General features: G+C 48.6%; 1 protein-coding gene and 1 non-coding gene across 47 annotated transcripts in view; one reads left to right on the top strand and one right to left on the bottom strand.

Moving 5' to 3' along the window:
• The window catches only part of SLC7A6 (solute carrier family 7 member 6), a 41,417-nt gene that overhangs the window by 18,216 nt on the left and 6,686 nt on the right, over positions 1–16,515 (top strand). For 37 of the 46 annotated variants that reach the window (XR_012429060.1, XR_012429052.1, XR_012429049.1 and 34 more), the window contains 5 exons: positions 8,368–8,493; positions 11,352–11,496; positions 12,220–12,343; positions 12,570–12,673; positions 16,115–16,211. Coding sequence is in view for 25 of the 46 variants with exons in the window: in XM_074027452.1 (XP_073883553.1) it covers positions 8,368–8,493; positions 11,352–11,496; positions 12,220–12,343; positions 12,570–12,673; positions 16,115–16,211 (596 nt within the window). In the remaining 21 variants the exon portion in view is untranslated. Of the gene's footprint in view, positions 1–3,313; positions 3,454–5,198; positions 5,336–7,943; positions 8,025–8,367; positions 8,494–11,351; positions 11,497–12,219; positions 12,344–12,569; positions 12,674–16,114; positions 16,212–16,515 lie in introns of those variants that run through there. The other 9 variants (XM_065537326.1, XM_065537334.1, XM_065537328.1 and 6 more) reach the window with 3 other exon arrangements.
• On the bottom strand, positions 4,521–4,624 carry LOC123570786 (U6 spliceosomal RNA). Its single transcript, XR_006695026.2, has one exon. It is a non-coding gene; the product is annotated as a U6 spliceosomal RNA (small nuclear RNA).

Raw genomic sequence — 16,515 nt, forward strand, 5'->3', positions numbered from 1 at the left:
TGGGAGACTGCCTAAACAAGTTATAGCCACGCCATTCTAGACACTTAAAAGTTCCATCCTAGAAGGGAGGGCCCAGGAAGTCTGTATATAACCAACTCTAGGGCAGAGGCTGTAAGCTGGTGGCCTGTGAGCCAGACTTGGGCCCCAGAGATAGATCTGTTTGGTTTGTGGTGTTGTAAATAATTTTGAATTATTTGCCAACAATTTAAAATCAGGACTTGCCTTTTCTCTTGAAAAATCAAAAGTTCTGGCATTGTTGGACCCAAATTCCTGCCTGATACAATGAGCTGGATTTGAGTAGTTGTAGCTCCTTTAAAAAATTTTGTTTTTGTTTTTGTTTTTGTTTATTTAAAAGGAGTATCCCTATGTTGCCCAGGCTGGTCTCAAACTCCTGGCTCAAGTGATGCTCCCGCCTCAGCCTCTACAAGTGTTGGGATTACAGGTGTGAGCTGCTGTGGAGGGCTGTGGCTCCTTTTTCTTTCTTTTTTTTTGAGATGGAGTCTTGCTCTGCCACCCAGGCTGGAGTGCAGTGGCACCATCTCGGCTCACTGCAAGCTCCGCCTCCCAGGTTCATGCCATTCTCCTGCCTCAGCCTCCCGAGTAGCTGGGACAACAGGTGCCCGCCACCACGTCCGGCTAATTTTTTGTATTTTTAGTAGAGATGGGGTTTCACCATGTTAGCCAGGATGGTCTCTATCTCCTGACCTCGTGATCCGCCTGCCTCAGCCTCCCAAAGTGCTGGGATTACAGGTGTGAGCCACTGCGCCCGGCCGGCTATGGCTCCTTTTAAAGGAGTATGGACTCCCCAATCCACTGTAGTCCTCCACTTCTTGTATTATACCCAGACTTTCTTGCCTTTGCTCACTCGTGTTAGTTTCCTGGCCCCTGAAGGCACTGCACTTTCAGATCCTGGCTTTCTGACTGTACCCCATCCCATTCCCAGGTTATACTGGCAAGGAGATCCAAGCAACTTTTTGCGGATTTCAGGCTATTTTATTTTACCTACTAATTATCCTAGAACAGTGGTTCTCAGCCAGAGGGAAGTTTGTCTTCCAGGAGACATTTAGCAATATCTGGAGACACTTGGTTGTCACAGCTCCTGGGAGGAGGTGCTTTTTGCTTCTAATGACAGAGGTCACGGGGGCTGCTGAACATACCGCCATGCATAGAACAGCTTCTCACAATAAAGACTTACCTGGCCTAAAATGTCAATAGTGCTGAGGTTGAGAAACTCTGTCTTAAGGGTGCACTCTGTTCATATGTGTTCTGGGGTTTTGGAATGTGGTGAGGCAGGGCCGCAGGCTGCTGACTGAACTCAGGAAGTTTAGGGGCTTATACTCACTTGTGGGACGAATGGGGAGAAATATTCGTTCTTGAGGTAGGTACACAGGGTCTCCTCTTTGCCTAGGTGACCAGCAGGATTCACAGTAACCCAGGTGCCAAGTATTATGAGTACTTGATTTGGCTGCAGAAGGGTGATGTTTCTGGCTTAGGTATTCTCAGCCCATTTATCTTTGTGGGCTTTGACCTCAGGATCCTCCCTCTTGTGTAGGCTCATACACATCAATGGAAAGTATTTGCTTTGAAGATTTCAACATGGAAGTAGTTCATTGCTGACACAGCAGCATCAAAGCTCAGCGGGGTTTGTTTGGCAAGGGTGACAGTGAGCAGGAGGAAGAGAAGGAGGGAGACTGGGAAGGATGAGACTGGAGGGAAGAAGAAACACTGTATGATCCCTGAGTATCCATTGTTTCCATGGTTTCTTGCTGTCTTGGACCCAGGCCTGGTCAGAGTTCTCAGTAGAAAGGATACACTCCTCATTTTGGCTAGTTGCTATGGACAGACAGCTTTCATGTTCTGAGAGTGATAACGGACCTAGGGAGGACTGGGTCTTGATCATAGTTGCTTCAAGACTCCAACCCTATATATATAGGACTAAATGTATTTGTATAATTAAAAACAAAGACACGGCCGGGTGCGGTGGCTCAAGCCTGTAATCCCAGCACTTTGGGAGGCCGAGACGGGCGGATCACGAGGTCAGGAGATCGAGACCATCCTGGCTAACACAGTGAAACCCCATCTCTACTAAAAATACAAAAACTTAGCCAGGCGAGGTGGCAGGCGCCTGTAGTCCCAGCTACTCGGGAGGCTGAGGCAGGAGAATGGCGTGAACCCGGGAGGCGGAGCTTGCAGTGAGCTGAGATCCGGCCACTGCACTCCAGCCTGGGTGACAGAGCGAGACTCCGTCTCAAAAAAAAAAAACAAAGACACTGGCCAGGCTCAGTGGCTCATGCCTGTAATCTCAGCAGTTTGGGAGGCCAAGGCAGAAGGATCACTTGAGCCCAGGAGTTCCTGACCAGCCTGGGCAACATAGCAAGAACTCGTCTCTTAAAAAACAAAATAAAACAAAAAACCACACAAAAAAACAAGGATACTTTTATTTATTTGTATTATTTTACTTTTTTTGAGACGGAGTCTGGCACTGTTGACCAGGCTGGAGTTATGTGGCATGATCTCTGCTCACTGCCATCTCCGCCTCCCGGGTTCATGCCATTCTCCTGCCTCAGCCTCCCAAGTAGCTGGGACTACAGGTGCCAACCACCACGCCCGGCTAATTTTTTGTATTTTTAATAGAGATGGGGTTTCACTGTGTTAGCCAGGATGGTCTCGATCTCCTGACCTCGTGATCTGCCCACCTCAGCCTCCCAAAGTGCTGGGATTACAGGCATGAGCCACTGCGCCGGGCAAGAATACTTTTAAAAAAGATACATACATTACATATTTATATACATCCCAGGAGGTAGCTACTGATTCTGGGATCCCCATTTGGAAGGGTTTACCTTCCCTAGAGTGTTGGAGAACATTTCACTCCTGAATGTCTTGTAGTTGTCCCCTTCCTACCCTGCCTTTCTTCCTTCCACATTTTTTCTTTTTTTAGACGGAGTCTCACTCTGTTGCCCAGGCTGGAGTCCAGTGGCGTGATCTTGGCTCACTGCAACCTCTGCCACCTGGGTTCAAGCGATTCTTCTGCCTTAGTCTGCCGATTAGCTGGGACTAATTAGCACACGCCACTATGTCCAGCTAATTATTGTGTATTTTTAGTAGAGACGGGGTTTCACCATACTGGCCAGGCTCGTCTCGAACTCTTGACCTTGTGATGTACCCGCCTTGGCCTCCCAAAGTGCTGGGATTACAGACATGAGCCACGGCGCCTGGCCTTTCTTCCACATTTTTAAAATTATTTTTTGTTTAGGGTTGCAATCCTTTGTCCTTGAATGCCGCTTTATAACACTCAGCCTGTCTGGGAGGAATTGGAAGGTTTCCCTCCGCTTTCTGTTGCCTGTGGGAAAAGAGAGTTGTGACTACTGTCAGCGTAGCTGGGAGTACAGCTTCAGATTGCCAGGCCATCTCCTCATCAGAAAGAGAGTATGAAAGGCACAGTTCTGCCAGAGGGTGCGTATGTTATTCACTATTAACTTGGGTTTCAGACAACAGAAAACCTTTAGCAGCATGGCTCAAACATGTTGATGTTTGTTTCTCTCACATGTTAAAAGGAGGCAGTGTGGGTTGGATGACTTCAGTTCTTCAGGGAGTCAGGTTCATTCCTTCTGTCTTCCTGCTCTGCCATCCTCAGCCTGTGACTTCTAGCCGGTGGTCCAGGATGGTCCAGGATGGTTACTGAAGCTCTAGCTGTCATGTCTGCATTGTAACTGACAGGAAGGACAAAGACACTGCCTCCCTCATTTAAAGACACTTTCTGAGGTCTTATATGAAATGTTTGCGTACATCCCGGGAGAAAACCTGGTTGCACAGCCATGCCTACCTGCAGGAGAGGCTAGGACACGTCAGCTTTATTTTGGACAGACATGACTTCAGCTAAAATTTCTATTACGAAGGAAAAAGGGAAGAACAGATAGAGGAAGATAACTAGCCATCTGTGCCACAGAGACTTTGGAGATTTGTTTCTGCTTTGGCTTTCAGTCTGGATCTGCCATTTGAGTTCTCCTTTCTCAGCAATAAGCTCCTAGAGAGCCTTGAAGACCCTCATGTGGGTCCCACGCTCATTGGTGCAGGCTTGTCCAGCAAGGAAATGAGATCAGGAGAAGAGGGAAGGTTTTAATTGTGGTAGCTGAATCTTAGCATCTGGCTTTAAGGCCCAGCTGTTGACTTTGTTTGAACTCTGATAGTTTATGGTAAGGCTAGAGGGGCTGGGAGTTCTAGGAAGCAATAAAGGAGCAAGGATCAGATGGTGAAATTTTGTTTCTTAATTAGAAACAGGAGAACAGTCAAGGGACTTGGCTTCTGCTTGACAGACTGTTCTAGGAGCTCTCTGTTCTCTGGCAGGGCTGAGAATAGGGTGAGGCAAGCGAGATGCCTTGGGCCAGCGTTGAAGGGCGTTCTCACTCTCAGGTTCCTGCATGTGGTCCCCTGAGAATGAGTGCCTCCTTAAATTCTGTGCTCTAGGTGCCTCCTAGCTTCACACTGCCCTGGCTCTGCCTTCTGGTGCTACATTGTTGCTAATGAACAATTTTTATTTTTAAACAAATTCTTTTAAAATTTTTCAGGGGCCATGCTAATCTTTGCATCATTCCAATTTTAGTATATGTGCTGCTGAAGTGAGCACGAACTATTTTTATTTTTATCTAGAAAGAGGCGTATGTTCATGGTAAACCAGTCATAAGGGCACACAGTGGAAAAAGTCTCCCTCCCTCTCCACAGCTTTAGTCTTTCTCCCCAGAGAAGCCACTCTCACCAGGTGCTTTTGTATCCTTCCAGCTGGTCTACTGGAATGGACTCTGCAGGCATTTCCACAAACAGCTGCCTTCATTCATTAGTTTAGCACATAGTTGTTGAATTTCCACTGTGTGTAATATTTACCTGTGTGCAGAGAGACCAAACCTGTAGGACATTTACGGCAAGATAGAGGGAAGGAGAAGGATCAGAAGTGAGACCCACTGCCTGTTAGTGGGTCTGAGGAGTGCATCAGCTTCTCTTCCCCTTGCAGCTGCAAACAAGAAGCACAGTTAGCACTGCCAGGATACTGTCAGTCTCTTTCTCCATCTGTATTTCTACCTTTTTGTGTCTTTCTCCTTTTGTCCTCTTCTCTCTGTCTCTGCCTCCTTGTCTCTTATCTCTCACCCCTCTGTCTCTGTCTTCTGTGTGTTTTCTTGTCTTTCTTTTTTTGTTTTTTTTTTTTTTAGAGACAAGTTCTCACTCTGTTGCCCTGGCTGGAGTGCAGTGACTATTCACAGATGCTATTACAGTGCACTATAGGCCCGGACTCCTGGGTTCAGCAGTTCTCCCACCTCAGCCTCCCACACAGTTGGGACTCCAGGTGTGCAACGCTGCCCCGACCCCGTCAGTCTTTTTGTCTAAGCTGCATGCCCTCCCACTTCTGCTTCTTTTTGTGGTCCTGCTTCCTTCCTCTACTTACTTATGGTTTCTGTCCCTTTGTTACTAAGGGCTTGTATGTGACTTTGACTTGCTGTAGCTCCTGACCCTTCTGTCCATTGCTATTAGATTCAGTTTCTTGGTATTCCAATTCTGTGTTTCTGGGAGAGGCAATATAACAGAGTCAACTTGGGTCCAGTGTCTGGCTCCATCAGTCATGATAGGGAAGGGGGAGCAATTCCCAAGAAGGAGCTGGGCAGGTACTTCAAAACATGGCTACTGTACTGTACAGGGGCCTATGGATTACTGATGCCTATTAACTAGGTAATCCGTATGTTAGCTGATTGAGGCTTAACCCCATACCGGTAGCTTTGATCATCAGGGTAGGGGCCTGGGAAGACCTGCCAGCAGCATGCATTTCTTTGGGCTTTTTCTCCCCTCCCATTTGACCACTGTCCCCCTACTTCCACATCATGATTGACTAGTAAGCACCTGTGTTACTTCCCAGTGTACTGAGTGAAAGCTCTTTGAAGCCATCGAGCCTGCCACCTGCCACCTGTGTTCATTTTCACAGGCTGGCCATAGGTACTTCTCTCCATTTGAATGGAAGAATATCCAACTTTCTGACAATTTGCCTTGCCCCAGGGAATTGGAAGTTAGAGTGAAAATCTTACCACCTTGGTTCCAACCAGAGTTTATCAGTACCCCTCTTTGCTTGGTGATGAGCTTAAGAAAACAACAGTGGCTCATGCCTGTAATCCTAATACTTTGGGAGGCTGAGGCAGGAAGACTGCTTGAGCCCAGGAGTTCCAGACCAGCCTGGGGAACATAGCGAGACCCCTGTCTCTAATTTTTTTTTTTTTTTTTGAGACGGAGTCTCGCTCTGTAGCCCAGGCTGGAGTGCAGTGGCCAGATCTCAGCTCACTGCAAGCTCCGCCTCCTGGGTTTACGCCATTCTCCTGCCTCAGCCTCCCGAGTAGCTGGGACTACAGGTGCTGCCACCTCGCCCGGCTATTTTTTGTATTTCTTAGTAGAGACGGGGGTTTCACCGTGTTAGCCAGGATGGTCTCGATCTCCTGACCTCGTGATCCGCCCATCTCGGCCTCCCAAAGTGCTGGGATTACAGGCTTGAGCCACCGCGCCCGGCCTAATTTTTTTTTTTTTAATTAGCTGGGTGTGGTTGTGTGCACCTGTGGTCCCAGCTAATAGGAGGCTGAGGGTCACTTGAGCCCTGGAGAGCGAGGCTGCAGTGAGCTGTGATTGTGCCCATTCCAGCCTGGGTGACAAAGCAAGACCCTGTCTCAAAAAAAAAAAAAAAAAAAAAAAAAAAAGGAGGAAGAAAGAAAATAAAGTGATATACTGCTGTTGCCTTCTGAGAATTTGTGATCTTGGGAGAAGCATGACCCAGTCACCTGAGGGAGAGATTTGAGACAGGTGTCTACGTGACGATAGCATAGACACTAAGCTGTGCTAAGAAGCAGGAATGCCATGTGGTTCAGGAGACAAAGAGCTCAGAGAGGGGCTGGCTGGTGTATTTAGAGAAGGTTTTACAGAGGAAGAGGAAGCGGGGGCTGAACTAGACCTTGAAAGTGGGAGTTGCTGTTAGCTATGGCAGGAAGAGGAGGGGAGGACATTTCTTTTTATGTGTATGTCTGGTACGAATAAGAGAGAGAGTCTGGCTGAAGGAGAGAGTGCAAAGTGGGTAGGAGTAAGTGGAGTTGGCCTAGAGATGGGCCCAAAAGATTTTGTAATAAGATTTGAGGTGCACATAAAAGTTCTATTTTTGGATGCTAGAGGCAGTACTTACAGATGTCACTGCGTTCCTTCCTGCTGGATATTGCTCTTATGTCCTCCCTATGGATCAGAGCAGTCATTGTTTAGCAGGAGCAAAGTGCCAGGGCCCTCAGCACAGGGCCCAGATGTCACTGAGGTGTGTGAGGAGCTAGAACTTAAGCCTAGGGAGTACCCTAGTGGGTGCGCTTCTCCATGGACTTCATTGAGAATTGGGAGGTATGGGTAGGAATGAGGGTGGAAGTCATCAGTGGGCTTGGGAATGTGAACTTAGAAATGGTAGTTAGCTTCTCTCAGCCTCAGTTTCCTCATCCATAAAATGGGAATAGGAATATCTGTATTTTGGAGTCATGAGAATTGATGCAGAGGTGTATGTGAAATTTTCAGGCATATAACAGACTTTTTTTCTTTCTTTCTTTCTTTTTTTTTTTATTTTTTTTTTTTTGAGACAGGGTCTTACTCTGTCATCCAGGCTGGAGTGCACAGCTCACTGCAGCCTCAACCTCCTAGGCTCAGGCGACCCTCCCGCCTCAGCCTCCTGAGTAGCTGGGACTACAGGTGTGCACCACTACACCCAGCTAATTTTTGTATTTTTTGTAGTGACAGGGTTTCTCCATGTTGCCCAGGCTGGTCTCTAACTCCTGGGCTCACAGGATCCATCTACCTCAGTTTCCCAAAGTGCTGGGATTATAGGTGTGAGCCACTGCACCTGGCCTCATTTTTACACTTACATGCAAAACACTGTCTCTCTAATTTCTTAGGTAACCTGCCATCTGCATTCAAATTTACCTCACTTACTGATGTGTTTCTTTTGGCCATGAAGAGGTCTTATGTCTCCTGTGGTTTGCAACCTTGGGAGTCTGGGTGGGAAAGAGTGGGTGAAATCACCCATCCCTGGGCCTGGGGGGGATTCCCAGAAATGGTGCTGGCCATCAGGATGCATAACTATGTATTCGCGCATGCCTTCGTATCCTTGAGTGCCAGTAGTGATGGACGTGCCTGTGTGCTGTCAGCTGGGGCGGGTGCAGGGTGTCCCCTCGCTTGCCAGTTCACCTTGTTCTGACTGGTCTATTGGTCCCTCTGCCTTAGGCAGGAAGGGCAGAAAGTGGTGCTCTCTGTAAAGAGGGGTTGGGTCCCTGTGCCCTCAACTCAAGCCTACCAGTGACTTTGTGGTTTTCTTCCTAGGCCTGCTGACATTTGTGAACTGTGCCTATGTCAAGTGGGGCACACGTGTGCAGGACACGTTCACTTACGCCAAGGTCGTAGCGCTCATTGCCATCATTGTCATGGGCCTTGTTAAACTGTGCCAGGGTAAGTGGTGGGAAGGGGCGGTACCACCAAGAGTTCCTCTGGATTCCCTGAGGAGGACATGGGGACTCTGTTAGCTTCACTGCTCAGCTGTTTCTATGTACATGCTAGCATGTGTCAGTGAGTGCAAGAGATGGGAGTAGATTTCTTTCTGGGCTTTCTGGGCCAGGCTGGCTTGGCCAAGTGGACATGAGTCAGCCTCTCCCTCAGGGCTGGTTTCCTTTGGTGGAGGCTGGGAGCATTGCAGGAAGCCAGCCAAGGGCCTAGGAGCTACTGAAGCTTGGGTCATGATTGGGTCATAAAAGTGATCTGTGGGGATACAGTGGCTCCTATTTGTGGTCTGTGACTGCCAAGCTACAAGCAGGAAGACTGGGCCCTCCTTGAGACAGGTGGCAGGGGATATGGAGTTGAAAGTGGGGTATGGAAATGGGTGGTTATTTTGCAGCCTTTACTTTTCTTTTTTTTTTTTTTTTTTTGAGACGGAGTCTGGCTCTGTCGCCCGGGCTGGAGTGCAGTGGCCAGATCTCAGCTCACTGCAAGCTCCGCCCCCCGGGTTTATGCCATTCTCCTGCCTCAGCCTCCCGAGTAGCTGGGACTACAGGCGCCCGCCGCCTCGCCCGGCTAGTTTTTTGTATTTTTTAGTAGAGACGGGGTTTCACCGTGTTCGCCAGGATGGTCTCGATCTCCTGACCTCGTGATCCGCCCGTCTCGGCCTCCCAAAGTGCTGGGATTACAGGCTTGAGCCACCGCGCCCGGCCAGCCTTTACTTTTCATCTGAACTTGTATTCAACAATCCCTCCCCAAGTCAGCTCTCAGAAAAATATTAAAATGTGAAATTGGCAGTGTCTTTCCTGCATGTTGGCTTTAGAAAGCTTTTCGTTCCTGGATCAGAGAGGACTGGCAGTGAGGGTAATAGGCCTACCAAGATCTCATGAGCCCTGGAGAGGTCTTGAGGTGTATTTAGTCACAGATATCTCAATCATCTCACAGCCTAGTTCTCTAGGTCATCAGTCCTAGTGATTGTACACAGCTCCCCGGCTGTTTACAATCACCTGGGGAGCTGAGACCCTAATCTCAAATCTATTGGATCACATTCTGGTTGGTTTGGAGTCTAAGAAGCTGTGCATTTAAGAATTGCCCTTGGCCGGGCGCGGTGGCTCACGCCTGTAATCCCAGCACTTTGGGAGGCTAAGGCGGGTGAATCAGCGGGTGAGGAGTTGCCCTTGGCCTGGCCAACATGGAGAAACCCCATCCTTACTAAAAATAAAAACATTAGCCGGGCGTGGTGGTGCGCGCCTGTAATCCCAGCTAGTTAGGGAGGCTGAGGGAGGAGAATGGCTTGAAACCAAGAGGTAGAAGTTGCAGTAAGCCAAGATTGTGCCACTGTCCTCCAGCCTGGGTGACAGAGCAAGACTCAGTCTCAAAAAAAAAAAAAAAAAAAGAATTGCCCTTGTTGGGCTGGCTGCGGTGGCTCACGCCTGTAATCTCAGCACTCTGGGAGGCCGGGAGGCTGAGGCAGGTGGATCACCTGAGGTCAGGAGTTCGAGACCAGCCTCGCCAACATGGAGAAACCCTGTCTCTACTAAAAATACAAAAAATTAGCTGGGCGTGGTGGCAGATGCCTGTAATCCCAGATACTTGGGAAGCTGAGGCAGGATAATCATTTGAACCCCGGGAGGCGGAGGTTGCAGTGAGCCGAGATCTTGCCATTGCACTCCAGCCTGGGCAACAAGAGCAAAACTCCATCTCAAAAAAAAAAGAAAAAGAAAAACAGAATTGCCTTTGTTGATTCTCGGGCTGCTGGTCTAGCCTGTGTACTTTTATTAAGTTAGTAGAGCTAGCCACGTGGATGTTCCTGGAGGCTCGGGAGCATCCTGGGGTCAAATTGCATTTTGAGTAATCCTCCCCTGAAGATCTGTTCCTTAGGGAACCACTGCTGTGTATGAGGATGGACACCCCTGAGGACAGGGGTTTCTATTTTCTCTTCTCTTGCTGCATAACCAGCTCATTTTACCACATGAGAGCTGGGTCTAGGCTTTCTTCAGGGTATGACAATGGGGTTCCTTAGAAGTCTGGGTCTTGTTAAAAACCCCAGTGTGTCCAGAGGGTCTCTGTCCTGGGTAGCTGGGTGCTGTCCCCTGGGCTTTTGTGTCTGCAGTCTCTGAGACCTCTGAGGAGAATGACAGGCATCTGGGCCTGGGCCACGGCTCCCCAAAGGGTAGGGGTGGCCCAGGCCTAGTGAAAGATAAGGTCTCAGTTCCTCTATAGCATGTGATCTCCCCCATGCAACCATAGCCACCGCAAGTAGAGCAGCAGAGAGTCCTTCCCATGAGGCTGATAAACCCATTTGACCAAATTCTGCAGTAGTCTGGCCCAGGAGAGGTAGTTCACAGGAAGGTCTAATTTTCGATGAAAAATGACTCCTTCCTGTGAAACGGGGTTCTTGACATAAATAGGTAGAAGAGCTGGGGCTTGCTGTGAGATCACTTGCAGGAAATGGAAATTCTTTAGGGTTTTGGAAGAAGTATTGTCACATCAGAGGGCAGCCAGGAATGTCTTTGGTTTTTTATTGTCTAGTTTTATTAGAGGAATGGAGCTTTCCTGAGGAAGTGGGTGGTGTGGTAAAGTGTAGGGAGCTAGTGGTTGCTGATCTTTTGGTGTTAAATTATGTTTTGTTTTTTTTTTCTTTCCCCTACCTTCTTGTTTCTTCTTTCTTGTTCCTCCCCATTCCTCCTTTTTTTCATCTTCCCTTCCTCTTCCCTATTCTCCTTTCGTATCTTTCTCTTACACCTGCCATCTCCTCCTTTCTTCTTTGGCCTGTTCCTTCTCTCTGAACCCCTCACCTGCCTTTGCCCCCACAGGACACTCTGAGCACTTTCAGGACGCCTTTGAGGGTTCCTCCTGGGACATGGGAAACCTTTCTCTTGCCCTCTACTCTGCCCTCTTCTCTTACTCAGGTTGGGACACCCTTAATTTTGTAACAGAAGAAATCAAAAACCCAGAAAGGTAAAGGCGGGATCACACTCTCACTCCCCAGCTTGGCTGGAACTCCTGCTGATAGTGGGCGTGGCTGCCCTCATCCTTCTCCTCCTCCCTCCGACTCTCCTCCCCTCTTCTCCCTACTCCCCCTTCTCCAGCTAGGAGGGGCTGAGGGCTAGAATGGGAGTGAGTGAAGGTGGGAAAGCCTTCGGCTCCCTGTCCTTATGTTCACACTGGAGGATACATAGGGTCCTTCCTAGAGGAGAGGCCCTTCAGTGGGGAGCAGCAGGCCGAGCTGGGGCTAAGGAATTAGGACCTTGAACCTTCAGTGGGGAGCAGCAGGCCCAGCTGGGGCAAAGGAATTAGACCTTGCACTGTAGTGCTGACACTACAGCCCACAGAACCAAAACTTATTCTGGCCAGCTGGGTCCCCAGCCTGGCATCTAGTCCCCAAGACACTGTTCCTTGCACTGTTCCTCTGAGATCATAGATGCAGGACGATTATGAAACCCAGTGGGACCCACTGGCCCTACTGTGACGAAGATCAAATATTGATCATGAGCTATCTTCACAGAGAAAGCTCTCTTTTTCAGTAGAAAGAGCCCAGGGTCAAGGGGAAGGTGACCCTACCTCAAAGACTCAGAGGCCAGTGAACTGTGAAATGTTAGGAAAATCCTAGTGGAGACTTGATAAACTTTGTTCCCAAGGAGAAGTTGGTTCTAGGTAGTCCTTTCTCACTTGTCCTGACAGAAATTTGCCCTTGGCCATTGGGATTTCTATGCCAATTGTGACGCTCATCTACATCCTGACAAATGTGGCCTATTACACAGTGCTGAACATTTCAGATGTCCTTAGCAGTGATGCCGTGGCTGTGGTGAGTCTCTTGGGATCCCCATTTGTTCATCATCTCATGATGCTGGGCCACCCTGCACAGCTCAGTCTCTCTTACTGCACTCTCCTCAGCTCTGCAGGATGAGGTCATGAGTCTAGGCCAGAGGGTGGGCTGCTGAGCAGTGATTGCATTTGTTACGAGATCGTAGATGCTGGAGGATTATGAAACCCTGTCCTGTTTAAGTGCCTCTTCTGTGCCCTGCCCCCAGACATTTGCTGACCAGACGTTTGGCATGTTCAGCTGGACCATCCCCATTGCTGTTGCCCTGTCCTGCTTTGGGGGCCTCAATGCATCCATCTTTGCTTCATCAAGGTACTGTGTCTCTGTGTCACTGATAGTAGACCACAATATTTCATTCTCTGGGGCTTCGGGGTAAGAGTTCTTTTTCCCCTTCTTCTCATGGGCATACGGGGTGTGTGTGTGTGTGTGTGTGTGTGTGTTTGTGTGTGTGTGTTTGTGTGTGTTTGATATGTGGGCATGTACTTGCCTTTGTGCAAGTAGCACATCTGTGTGCTGGTAGCTCATGTTTCCATCTGAGATGAGGACAGATTGTGTGCTGATAGCTCATGTTATGTGCTGATAGCTCATGTTTATGTGCTGGTAGCTCATATTTTGTGTGCTGGTAGCTCATGTTTATGTGCTGGTAGCTCATGTTTTATGTGCTGGTAGCTCATGTTTATGTACTGGTAGCTCATGTTTCCATCTGAGATGAGGACAGATTGATGAAAGGTATAGGGGAGAAAGGCAACAGCTTGGAGTGGTGACTCAGGCAGGGACCAGATTCTAGGCTCCTTGTGGGTTATGCTGTAGCCCCGGGATTCATTTCTTCAGTAAATCATAATACCACTTGCTGTGTACCAGGTATTGGTGCTGTGTGCAGAAAGACTTTTCCCCTCACTTCCCAGAAAATGCCGAGGCCATCAGGTCTCCTGATCTCCTCTCTGTGCAGACATCAGTAAGCGCGCTGGTCCTTCCTGTTGTTGCAGAGGAAGGAGCAGGTGTGCCTTTCCTGGCAGACCCTACCTGGGCTCAGGGTTCCAGCGCTTCCCCTCTTCAGCAGTTTGCTTCATCAGTTGGCCCTTCTCTTTGGTGGGTGCTCACTTGGAGACCAGCTCTCCATGAGCTTCTCTCCTCTCCACTTAGGTGAGTCACAAAATAGCATTTCACATCTGCCCTCTTCCCACTTACTGGATGTACTTCTTTTTGTTTTTAAATTAATTTTTTTTTGAGAGATTGGGGTCTCACTATGTTGCCCAGGCTGGTCTCAAACTCCTGGTCTCAAGTGATCTTCCCACCTTAGCCTCCTGAGTAGCTGGGATTAAAGGCGTGCGCCACCATGCCTGGCCCTGGATGCGCTTGTGAGACAGCAGTCTGTGCTTCAACTTTCATTCATTTTCCTACCTGTTACAGTTTGGCTTCTACTACCTGAAAACTATTCTTATTAAGGCTATCTCTTTCTTAGCCTGTCTGTAGTCCTCATCCTATTGGACCTCTGAAGCAAGTGACGCTGACCACTTGCCAATTTTCAAACGATCTCCATGGCTTCTATGACATAAAATACCTGAGAAGAAAGTATCCTGATTTCTCTTCCACTCACCCTATAACTGGTGTTGTCCCCAGGGCCGGGGGTATAATAGTCATCCAATAATATTTGCCACATGAACACAGAGAAGGATGAAAAATAAAAGAGTTTTGTCCTGTTCATTCTTTTTACTGGTTTTCACACACCAGTCCATGTATTGTGCCTCCCTGGGGCAACCGAAGAATTAGAGAAGTCAAGGCCTTATAAAAGAACATAGTGTCCAGCTGGGCACAGGGCTCACGCCTGTAATCCCAGCACTTTGGGAGGCTGAGGTGGGAAGATCACCTGAGGTCAGGAGTTCGAGACCAGCCTGACCAATATGGTGAAACCCTGTCTCTACTAAAAATACAAAAAAAAATTAGCTGGGCATGGTGGCATGTGCTTGTAGTCCCAGCCACTCGGGAGGCTGAGGCAGGAGAATTGCTTGAACCCAGGAGGCGGAGGTTGCAGTGAGCTGAGATTGTACCATTGCACTCCAGCCTGGGCGACAGAGCGAGACTCTGACTCAAAAAAAAAAAAGAAAAGTAGTGTCATCTTCCCTTTGCTCAGCCTCGTTTTGATAGATGGACTTCTTGTCTAGCTTTTCCCTGACACCCTAGCCTCCCCTCCTCTAGTTTGCCCTCCAGACTGGTGTCAAATCCTGTCAGGCCCTTACCTTAAAGCCACAGCTGACTCTGTGTTTGTTCAGACTCCACAGTGTGGCCTTGCATGCAGATTCTTCCCAGCACCCTCTTCTCACACAGCTTGTCCTGAGGCTCTAGGCATTCTACATCAACCTCCAAAAAGGCCACGCTCTTTCATGCCTCCACACATTTTGCCTTTGCACATGCTTGTTTTCTCCACCTACCAACTTGCTTCTGGAAACTCTTCTTTGCATCTCTTCTCTTGCAAAGCGTTTTGGCACAAGCCTCTAGCCTAGCGAGTGAGTGTCGTGTACTCCAAGGTGATGCTGACCATGCTAAGGGGCAGTTCATTTCTGTGCCAGTCTTTTTTTGTTTGTTTTTGAGACAGAGTTTAGCTCTTGTTGCCCAGGCTGGAGTCCAATGGTGTAATCTCGGCTCACTGCAACCTCCGCCTCCCGGATTAAAGTGATTCTCGCCTCAGCCTCCTGAGTAGCTGGGATTACAGGCATGTGCTACCACACCTGGCTAATTTTTTTTTTTTTTTTTTTTTGAGACAGAGTTTCGCTCTTGTTGCCCAGGCTGGAGCACAACGGTGCGATCTCGGCTCACTGCAACCTCTGCCTCCTGAGTTCAAGCAATTCTCCTGCCTCAGCCTCCTGAGTAGCTGGGATTACAGGCGTGTACCACCACGCCCGGCTAATTTTTTATATTTTTAGTAGAGACGGGGTTTCACCATGGCCAGACTGGTCTTGAACTTCTGACCTCAGGTGATCTGCCCACCTCGGCCTCTCAGAGTGCTGGGATTATAGGCATGAGCCACCGCGCCTGGCCTCTCCTGGCTAATTTTGTATTTTTAGTAGAGATGGGGTTTCTCCATGTTGGTCAGGCTGGTCTCAAACTCCCGACCTCAGGTGATCTGCCTGCCTCAGCCTCTGAGTGCTGGGATTACAGGTGTAAGCCCCCATGCCCGGCCACTGTGCCAGTCTTTTTCCCAGTTGGTGGAGCTCTTTAGGTGTAGAAAGGCAGCCTGGGTTTTCTCTTTGACCCTCAGTCTTGCCTTGGCGTATCATACATCAGCTCAGGGAAAATATATGTAAGGCATAAACAGAAATCTGGCTGCCCTTCAAAAGCCATTATGTTAGCTATGAATCTGTGGCATGGATTGGGTGAGTCTGTTAGTGGGTGACAGCAGGGTGAGGCATCTATTGGATGTTGGTGAGGTATCTGTGGCTGAGAGAAGAGGGGGTGTCTGGGTGATGGTGGGTTTCATAGCTGAGGGCCTTGGGCGGTTGGTCAGTGGACAATGGTGGATGGGGCATCTGGGTAGTGGTGAGGTGCCCGGGGATGAAGCGGGAGGCAAAGTCTGTAAGGAAGCAAGGAGCGGGGAGGTTGGACTGGTGATGCACCAAGGACCTGGGATGCTCCTGGGAGGCTGCGTCCTGCTTTCCTGGGGGGCTCTGAGCTGAGTTTGTCTGAGTGAGGAGTGTGGTTGTATCGCTGAGTAAAAGGAGTAAAAGGATCCCGCTGACACATTTCTCATCCTTCTAGGTTGTTCTTCGTGGGCTCCCGGGAGGGCCATCTCCCAGACCTTCTGTCCATGATCCACATTGAGCGTTTTACACCTATCCCTGCTTTACTGTTCAATGTAAGTTTTGCCGGGACCACGGGGCTTGGGCGGATCTGTGCATTGCTCCTTCTGATTTGTGCTAAGTTGTTAAATAAGAGGGACCCTGAGAAAGGTCTTGCTCTAAGATTTGAAAAACAGGTCATTTTTTGTTGTCATTTAGTTCTTTTATAGTTTTACTAAGTTTAAATTTTGGATTAATCTGGAATTTATATTATAGCATAGTGTTGAGAAAGGTGGGGATTCACTTAATTTTTTCTCAAATGGCAGCCAGCTACACCAATATTGTTTACTGAACAATCAATTTTTCCACAGTTTTCAAACT

Source organism: Macaca fascicularis, chromosome 20 (assembly GCF_037993035.2).
Source record: "Macaca fascicularis isolate 582-1 chromosome 20, T2T-MFA8v1.1".
In the NCBI taxonomy this organism is placed as follows: Eukaryota; Metazoa; Chordata; class Mammalia; order Primates; family Cercopithecidae; genus Macaca; species Macaca fascicularis.